The 10192-nt window shown below is 45.0% G+C and overlaps 2 protein-coding genes across 2 annotated transcripts; both read left to right on the top strand.

Annotated features, from left to right (window-relative positions):
- Positions 1-1090: 1090 nt before the first annotated feature.
- Positions 1091-8766, top strand: LOC140852396 (uncharacterized). The gene is made up of 6 exons (XM_073245328.1): positions 1091-1563; positions 5128-5669; positions 6021-6409; positions 6473-6685; positions 6971-7292; positions 7365-8766. The coding sequence occupies exons 1-6, from the start codon at positions 1091-1093 to the stop codon at positions 8507-8509; spliced, it is 3084 nt and encodes a 1027-aa protein (XP_073101429.1). The 3' UTR covers positions 8510-8766.
- Positions 8767-9415: 649 nt separating this feature from the next.
- Positions 9416-9841, top strand: LOC140852395 (uncharacterized). The gene has a single exon (XM_073245327.1). It carries the CDS (start codon positions 9416-9418, stop codon positions 9839-9841), a length of 426 nt encoding a protein of 141 aa, XP_073101428.1.
- Positions 9842-10192: the final 351 nt, after the last annotated feature.

Raw genomic sequence — 10192 nt, 5'->3', positions numbered from 1 at the left:
CTGATGGCTGATTGCTTTGGAATGGACTACCGTTTACTTGACTTTAAACTGGATTAACATTTGACTTGAGAATGGACCATCATTTACTTGACTTAAAAATAGACAACCATTTACTTGACTTGAGAATGGACCATTTATTATTATAGCATAAAATGCTGTTTCGAACTCCGGTGCAAGGAAAGTCTAGTTTCCACTATATATAGATCTGGATACCACACAACAAAATTTGAACTTCCTATTTTGTAAATTATCACCTCCAATGCACTAAATCACGATTGTGAAATTCTGGATGAACCTCATGGTTCATGGTGTAATTAATGTACCTGGGATTAATGCCATGCCATCTAAGTTCTCATGTGCAGCACTGCTAAACCATTCCTCGACTCATGATGTGCTTAAAATCCCATAAAAAATTTTTACCCATCTCCCCCCACCCCCCCAGGTCCTAACTACGACGAATGGGTTGTACTCGTCATCCAAATGTTAATGACGCATCTGAAAGGTGACATTATAACACATTGAAAAGTTAACAATCCTTCTACTAGTTAAGAGGAAACCTGTTTTACCCAAAAAAAAATTAAGAGGAAACCAACCGAGTCCGAAGTAAACCCTTAATTTTACCCTTATTTTTTTTTCCCTCTTAAAAGATGCTCCTTGCTTTGGAAAAAAAAGAATCTCAAATATACCATATCGATATCACAAGCACCGAACTATATATGAAAATCACCGCGGAAGGTATATATCAAAAGTTGCTCTTAACTTTCAAACAAACTAATAAATACGAGACACTAGAAAAGAACCAAAAGCAAATTCAGAGATTAGCTCGAATAAAGAATCAAGAATTAAAACTTCTCAGTAATCAGGGAAAGGCAAATAGTTCAACCCCAAGGGTTCAAGAAAAAACTTATCCGGCACAACTCACCACAACATCCGGCTCAAGTGTCCAAATCACCACAATTCCATAAGATGGAATATACTTTGGAATCACTTGACATATAAAAAAAGGAGCATGTAAGTGATGAGAAGCCACCCCTCATAGCTTTTCCTCCCTTCTTTCCATCTCTTTGGAGTGGTGTGAGATTCTGCTCATATGGCTGTTTGTAGTAGTTGGTATTCAAATGCATCCAGATTTCTTATGCATGTCACGTTGATCGTGCTCTTCCTCTTATGTCTCTGCCTTGGTGGTAGAGATGGTTCCATGGTGGAGGGGAGCTGCATAGAGAGTGAAAGGAGAGCTCTGCTTTCCATCAAAGAAGACATGTACGATCCTGACCAGTGGCTCTCCTCTTGGAAGGACCATGACTGCTGCAGATGGAGTGGAGTGGGCTGCAACAATATCACGGGCCATGTGGTAAAACTCGATCTCAGATATCCATATGACTTAGATGTCCCATATGAAACTATGAAATTTCCAGGTCCAAGTAAAGTGAATCCTTCTTTGCTTGACTTGATGCATTTGAAGTATCTGGATTTGAGCTGGAACAATTTTTCTGGAGCTCCCATTCCTAAATTCATTGGCTCCCTTGTGCATTTAGAATATCTCAACCTCTCTGTTGGGTGGATGTCTGGCCAGGACACCACCTCCCAAGACCCTTTCAGTACCACGCGATGCAGCAGGAAGAAAGAAGAAACAAAACAGAAGGAAAAACAATCAAAATACGTGGATCAGCCACAAAAGGGCTCGCCTCCACGGGGCATGCAAACTTCACTATGAAAAGAAAATTTTATAAGAGGAGACCTCACCCTCAACCCTTGTACACCCAATTCTCTCTCACATGAAGTTCCCCTCACAAAAGCTCTCTCTCTCTTGGAGACCCCCCTGAACCCCTGAAGAGCCTGGCGACCGCTGTCCAGGAGCCTCATGCTCCTTCTCTCACAGCACCTCACGCCTCTCTCTCTCCTCTCGGTTCGTACGGCGGCGAGAAACCGAAAAATCGCACTCTCTCCTGTTCGTCTCAGGCCTTTTAAAGGCTTAAACAAGACTTAAAACATGTTAGAGAAGGATTAGGACTCCTTAATCAAGCCAAATCACGTCCCAGACCGTCCGATCAAGACCGGGAGCCACCTGGGCCGTCCGATCGCACTCCGGTCCACGAAATAGGGCCGTGGACCGCGAGAAACGCGTGGGAAATGCCCACGCGGTCCACAGACCGCGCCGTGGACCACCAGGTCCACGGTGGACCGGGGCAAGGGCCAGCAGGCCGCTGGGTCGCGCGTCCCGCACGGGCCTGGGCCTGGGTCGCGCGTCCCGCGCGGGCCTGGGCCTGGGACGCGCATCCCGCGCGGGCCTGGGTCCCGCGTCCCACGCGGGCCTGGGACGCGCGTCCCGCGCGCCGCCGCCTACAGCCGCGCCGCTGCTGCCCGCCGCCGGTCGCCGGCGGTCCTCCACCGCCTCGATTCTCGTGCCGACTTCAAAAGCTCGTATCTCCTCCATCCGAGCTCCGATTCAGGTGATCTTGGTCTCGTTGGACTCCGTTTTTCGCCACGAACCTCGCTGTGGGCTCAATGTGGGCTGAATCTCGAGGCGTCAAATCCTAACAATCTCCACCTCGACTCGATATTCGGCCTCCTCCAAACTCCGAGAGCTTCTGGATCTCCTCGCCCCCATGCCCTGGGGCAATCGCCTGCTGATCATGGATGGGCAAACATGGGAGTCGAGCCAGGCTGCTCGATCCCATCTCCGTCGTATGCTGTGCTCCTCCTGACCTGAGACCTGCTCGGGGCATCATCCTGCGGCAATAGGAATCTTACCTTGCGACGTCGCCTCTCGTCCTCCCGAGTCTCCTGTCTCGTGCCCGATCCGCCTCCTGGAGCTCCACCTCGCTCTGGGCTCCACCTGGCTCCCGATGCTCCACCTCGCACTGGGCTTCCTGCCAGGTAATAATGTCCTCTGCTCTCCTTCTTCCCCTCCAGCACAATCCTATCACCGCGTAGCACCCTCAGGATTCCTCCACCAGCTACCGTCCTGTAGCCTCTCGAATCCAGTCTACTAAGTGAGATAAGATTCCGCCTGAAATCGGGTATGTATCGGACCTCTCCCAATCTCCTCACTGCACCGTCATGTGTCCTCCAGCTGACCGTCCCAATGCCTCTGATCGCACAGCTCGATCCATTCGGCAGATATACAGTGCTCTCACTGTTCTCCAGGGAGTCAAACTGCTCCTCTATGCAACACACATGATAGGGGCATGCAGAATCTAATATCCACTGCTGGGAAGAAGTAGATACCTCGTCAGATATCTCCAGGACATCTCCATCTGAATCGCTGCCGGCCGTCGCTACAGCAGCCACTGTCCGATTTTTCAATTGAGGGCAATCTCTAGCTAGATGCCCCAACTCCTCACACCGGTAACACCTGGTTTTGCTCAAGTCCCTCCTGGACTTAGACCGCCCTCGATGCGATCTTCTATCGCTCCGTCTACCGCCTCCTGCACCTCCAGAAGTCACCAAAGCTGAGCTATCGACACCTGAGCTCGAAGCTGAGTTCTCCCTCCTGAGAACCTCGTTCTGGAGTATCGCCGCGGTGACCTCGTCCATCTTGATAGTGCTCTTCCCCACTAGAAGAGCAGTCACCAAGGACTCGTACGAAGAAGGAAGCGACGCCAGCAAAACCAGCGCCCTGGTCTTCTCCTCAACGTTCTCGCCAACACTGAGAAGGTCGGTGAGGATCTTCTGAAAGTGGCTCAAATGCTCCTGCACGCTCTGTCCCTCAGTCATCCGCAGTTGGTAAAACTGCCTCCAGAGGAAAAGAGTGTTGGTGAGAGACTTCGCCATGTACAACTCCTCGAGCTTCGACCACAGCACCGTCGGGGAAGTCTCGCTCAGCACATGGATCACCACCTCATCCGCCAGGTACATACGGATGGTACTCACCGCTTGCATCTGTAGCCGTTTCCAATCCCGCACCTCCATGGTGGTCGGTTTCTCATCGCACAAGAGAGCTTCGATCAACCCCTGTTGGATGAGCACGTCCTTCACCCTTGCCTGCCACAAGGAGAAATTGCTCTTACCATCAAACTTGTTGATCTCCATCCTGATTGTTCCTGTTTTCTCCATCTTCAGTCTTGCTCACCACCACTGCAATCTGCGTCCTTGTTCCGCCTTGCTCTGATACCACTTGCTGGGTGGATGTCTGGCCAGGACACCACCTCCCAAGACCCTTTCAGTACCACGCAATGCAGCAGGAAGAAAGAAGAAACAAAACAGAAGGAAAAACAATCAAAATACGTGGATCAGCCACAAAAGGGCTCGCCTCCACGGGGCATGCAAACTTCACTATGAAAAGAAAATTTTACAAGAGGAGACCTCACCCTCAACCCTTGTACACCCAATTCTCTCTCACATGAAGTTCCCCTCACAAAAGCTCTCTCTCTCTTGGAGACCCCCCTGAACCCCTGAAGAGCCTGGCGATCGCTGTCCAGGAGCCTCCTGCTCCTTCACTCACAGCGCCTCACGCCTCTCTCTCTCCTCTCGGTTCGTACGGCGGCGAGAAACCGAAAAACCGCACTCTCTCCTGTTCGTCTCAGGCCTTTTAAAGGCTTAAATAAGACTTAAAACATGTTAGAGAAGGATTAGGACTCCTTAATCAAGCCAAATCACGTCCCAGACCGTCCGATCAAGACCGGGAGCCACCTGGGCCGTCCGATCGCGCTCCGGTCCACGAAATAGGGCCGTGGACCGCGAGAAACGCGTGGGAAACGCCCACGCGGTCCACAGACCGCGCCGTGGACCACCAGGTCCACGGTGGACCGGGGCAAGGGCCAGCAGGCTGCTGGGTCGCGCGTCCCGCACGGGCCTGGGCCTGGGTCGCGCGTCCCGCGCGGGCCTGGGCCTGGGACGCGCATCCCGCGCGGGCCTGGGTCCCGCGTCCCACGCGGGCCTGGGACGCGCGTCCCGCGCGCCGCCGTCTGCAGCCGCGCCGCTGCCGCCCGCCGCCGGTCGCCGGCGGTCCTCCACCGCCTCGATTCTCGTGCCGACTTCAAAAGCTCGTATCTCCTCCATCCGAGCTCCGATTCAGGTGATCTTGGTCTCGTTGGACTCCGTTTTTCGCCGCGAACCTCGCTGTGGGCTCAATGTGGGATGAATCTCGAGGCGTCAAATCCTAACACTCTCCTATGCCGAGTTCAGTGGATCCATTCCACCTGAGCTTGGAAACCTCTCGCGCTTGCACTTCTTTGATATTAGTTGGAATGGTTATGATTTTTATAATTCTAGATGGACCTTACATGCTGATAGCCTTCGTTGGCTCTCCAACATCCCTTCTTTGCACTCACTTGACTTGAGCGGCGTCAACCTCTCAAAGGCAGCCAACTGGCTTCACGAGATTAACATGCTTTCTTCTCTATTAGATTTGTGTTTATCCGATACTGACCTCCCTGTTGCGTCTACATCTATATCACATGTTAACCTCACATCTCTCACCATGCTTGATCTCTCTGGGAATTACCATCTCAATGCTACCGTACCACATTGGCTGTTCAATATTAGCAATCTTTTGCATCTTGATCTTGGAGGATGTGATTTATCTGATAGGCTACTATTTGCTATAGGGGATTTACATAACTTGAAATTCTTAGATTTATTTGATAATCAAATTACCGGAGAAATTTTTCCCAACTTAGCAAACGTCAGCCATCTGGAACATCTGGATTTGTTTTGGAACAAAATTAGTGGACAGACATGGAGAAGCATCGAGAACCTCCACAACTTGGTGGAATTGGATTTGTCTTATAATCAAATTACTAAAGATTTCTTCCAAAACTTGGGAAACCTCAGCCATTTGGAACATCTACGTATGGCTTCAAACAAAATTTGTGGAGAGATACCGAAAAGCATCAAGAACCTCCGCAACTTAGTGGAATTAGATTTGTCAAACAATATAAATATAAGTGGAAAGATACCAGAATTCATTGGGAATCTAACTCACCTACAGGTGCTAGATTTATCAGGCAATGAGATCAGTGGAGAGATATCAGAATTCATTGGGAATCTAATTCACCTACAGGTGCTAGATTTATCAGGCAATGAGATCAGTAGTCAGATACCAAAAATCATTGGAAATCTCATCTACCTACAGACTCTAGATCTATCATCTAACAAGATCAGTGGAGAGATACCAAAATTCATTGGGAATCTAATTCACCTACAGAAGCTATATTTATCAGGCAATGAGATCAGCGGAGAGATACCAAAAATCATTGGGAATCTCATCTACCTACAGACTCTAGATCTATCATCTAACAAGATCAGTAGAGAGATACCAGAATTAATTGGGAATCTAATTCACCTACAGATGCTAGATTTATCAGACAATGAGATCAGTGGAGAGATACCAGAATTAATTGGGAATCTAATTCACCTACAGATGCTAGATGTATTAGACAATGAGATCAGTGGAGAGATACCAGATGCCTTTGACAAGCTTCATAGCCTACAGAATTTGGCATTATGGTCAAACCGCATAACTGGAAAGATACCAAGATCTATAGGGAATCTATGCAAGTTGAATATGCTAGATATATCTGATAACAGCATTACTGGTGAGCTTGTAGATATAATAGAAAGTTGGTCTAAGTGCACAGAAAACAGACCGGATGGGAGAAGATCTCTACAAGGCTTAACATTACTTTATGTGGGTTACAATAACTTGAGTGGAACAATTCCACAAACTCTGAGTCAGCTATCTGCACTGTAAGGGTTGGATCTCGCTTCGAATTCCTTTACAGGTCATTTGACCGAAGCCCACTTTGCCAACCTTACAAGATTAGACTCCTTCGATCTATCTTACAACTCATTTCAGGTGAGTCAGCATTGGGTTCCTCCTTTTAATGCTTCATCAATTGTTATGTGCTCTTGTCATTTGGGACCAAAAATTCCAACTTGGCTTCGAACACAGACAAATTTACTAAGCCTATGGCTCTGTGAAAACAACATTTCAGATGGATTTCCTACTTGGTTTTGGGATCTAAAGAATATCTATGATCTAAACGTTTCCCATAATAGCATGACAGGACAGCTACCAACTTCTTTGGGAGGCCAACAATATCGGTATCTTGATGTGAGTTCCAACAACTTTCATGGTCCAATTCCTGAATTAAATACTTCTTACCTAGACACCATGATACTATCCAACAACTCATTTTCTGGGCCTATTCCCTTGAGCTTTGCCAAAGCTAAATATCTTGAATTCTTTATTTTGTCCCATAACCATATTAATGGTAGCATCCCTCAATTTCTTTGTAATCTATCTTCATTAGAAGTTCTTGATCTCTCCAACAACAACTTGTCTGGTGGCATCTGGCTATTCTTTGGAAGACTGGCTTCGTTGGAGATTCTTGATCTATCTAACAATGAGCTTTTTGGAGAACTACAACATTTTCGGTACAAACCACCACAAAAAATGATTGATTCTCAGGAGGACAGCAAATTAGGGCATTCTTCTGACTCAATGGCATGCCCTGTTAACCTCCAATCGCTACATCTGGGAAATAACATGCTCTCTGGAAAATTTCCTTCATTGCTGAGATATTGTAAACAGCTAGTTATTCTTGATCTTAGTGAAAACAGATTCTCAGGTGACCTACCAATATGGATTGGAGAAAGCCTAAGATGGCTGAGAGTTCTTTCTTTGAGGTCAAATTTCTTCAACAATAGCATCCCAATGCAGCTATCACATCTTACTTATCTTCAAGTTTTGGACCTCGGTTGCAACAATTTTTCAGGAGCTTTGCCTCCATCGTTTGGAAATTTTAGTGCAATGAAAAGGATGCAGAATGCACGCAAACTAATACTTTCAGAATTCAATGCTTACTATACTGAGGGCTTATTAATAACCACAAAGGGAATAGAAATTGAGTACACCAGTGTGCTCGCACTCATAATGAGTATAGACCTCTCGGACAACAATCTTTCAGGGATAATTCCTTCGGAACTAGTAAATCTTCATGGACTGTGTTCCTTGAATCTCTCCAATAATCACTTCACCGGAAAGATCCCAGAAAATATTGGCGCCTTGAGGCAATTAGAATCACTTGACCTGTCAATGAACAATCTCTCAGGCATGATTCCCTCAACTATTTCCTCGATGTATTCTTTAAGTCACTTGAACTTGTCCAACAACAACTTGTCAGGAAGAATTCCATGGGGAAACCAATTGCAAACATTCTGTGATCCTTCCATTTATGGTGGAAATCCTGATCTTCGTGGATGGCCATTGCCATGGTGCTTTAACAATGCCTCTTTTAAAAGTCCATTTCAAACAAGAGCTCAAGAGGAGGAACCTAGAAATGGTGATGAGTCCGAAATGATCTGGCTTTATGCTATCTCCGTGCTGGGTTTTGTTGTGGGGCTCCTGGGGTTCATCTATGTGCTCATGATCAAACAAGCTACAAGGATTGCTTACTTCTATTTGATTGATATGACTTATGATTATATCTATGTGCAATTAGCAATGGGATTTGCCAAATTGAAGTCCGTCTTGCCTATCTTGATGAACAACAACCAAGGATAAGAACATCTCATCTGTCTTTAGAACTCCATTTCACATAATAGCGCAAGAAGAAGTGCCTGGAAACAGAGGTGAGATGATTCTGAAATGACATGGCTTTATACTTGCTTTTCACCAGAATGTATTGTAGGGTTCCAAGTGTTGATCTTGTTTAAAGATGTTTGTATTAGAAAAGTAGGCATGCAACTTTCTTTATTCTTGTTTATGGTGGGGAATGTGTGTATGGCACCCCCTATATACATGCAAGTACCAGTTTGCTATGCTACCAACTTTGATTACCATGTTTAAGTATAGGTATATATATATATATTCGTAGATAAGCTATCAAATTCTAGAAACACATTCTGTTTAGACTCCATCTTATCAAGTGAAAAAATTCCTTCTCAAATGTGAAGAGAAAATTACTAGCTAATTTGTCCTTTTCTATAAAATTACAAGAGTTTTCATTAATAACATTTCTCTCATCTTTAGGCATGGTTGCAATTGATGATGAAGATAAAATTTTTGAGATCCATATTGCAGCAAAGGCTAAAAGTGTGGACCATTAAGATAGAAGGATGTGTTTTAAGAGAACAAAATCTTTTAAAGTATTTTATTACTCTTGAACTATAGATGTGTTAGATGTTCAATTAAGCTTGTAAAATAATTTGTCATATTTTAAGAGATGCTACATATATAAAGAATATAAATGCTTGGTCTTTATGCACAATATATTATCATGGTTGACATTCTGCATCCTCATACATATTTGTCAGGGAAACCAATTGCAGATATTTTGTGATCCCACAATCTATAGTGACAATCATAATTTTCATGGATGGTTGTTGCCAGGATGCTTTTATGTTGCCCTTTCTAAAAGAAGAGCTAAAGAAGAGGAACTTAGAAATACAAATCACTCCAAAATGATAGATGTATTCTTTAAGTCACTTGAACTTGTCCAACAACAACTTGTCAGGAAGAATTCCATGGGGAAAACAATTGCAAACATTCTGTGATCCTTCCATTTATGGTGGAAATCCTGATCTTCGTGGATGGCCATTGCCATGGTGCTTTAACAATGCCTCCTCTAAAAGTCCATTTCAAACAAGAGCTCAAGAGGAGGAACCTAGAAATGGTGATGAGTCCGAAATGATCTGGCTTTATGCTATCTCCATGCTGGGTTTTGTTGTGGGGCTCCTGGGGTTCATCTATGTGCTCATGATCAAACAAGCTACAAGGATTGCTTACTTCTATTTGATTGATATGACTTATGATTATATCTATGTGCAATTAGCAATGGGATTTGCCAAATTGAAGTCCGTCTTGCCTATCTTGATGAACAACAACCAAGGATAAGAACATCTCATCTGTCTTTAGAACTCCATTTCACATAATATCGCAAGAAGAAGTGCCTGGAAACAGAGGTGAGATGATTCTGAAATGACATGGCTTTATACTTGCTTTACACCAGAATGTATTGTAGGGTTCTAAGTGTTGATCTTGTTTAAAGATGTTTGTATTAGAAAAGTAGGCATGCAACTTTCTTTATTCTTGTTTATGGTGGGGAATGTGTGTATGGCACCCCTTATATACATGCAAGTACCAGTTTGCTATGCTACCAACTTTGATTACCATGTTTAAGTATAGGTATATATATATTCGTAGATAAGCTATCAAATTCTAGAACACATTCTATTTAGACTCCAT

This window comes from Elaeis guineensis, chromosome 11, assembly GCF_000442705.2.
Source record: "Elaeis guineensis isolate ETL-2024a chromosome 11, EG11, whole genome shotgun sequence".
Lineage (NCBI taxonomy): Eukaryota > Viridiplantae > Streptophyta > Magnoliopsida > Arecales > Arecaceae > Elaeis > Elaeis guineensis.
This window is presented reverse-complemented; position numbering and strand designations above follow the sequence as displayed.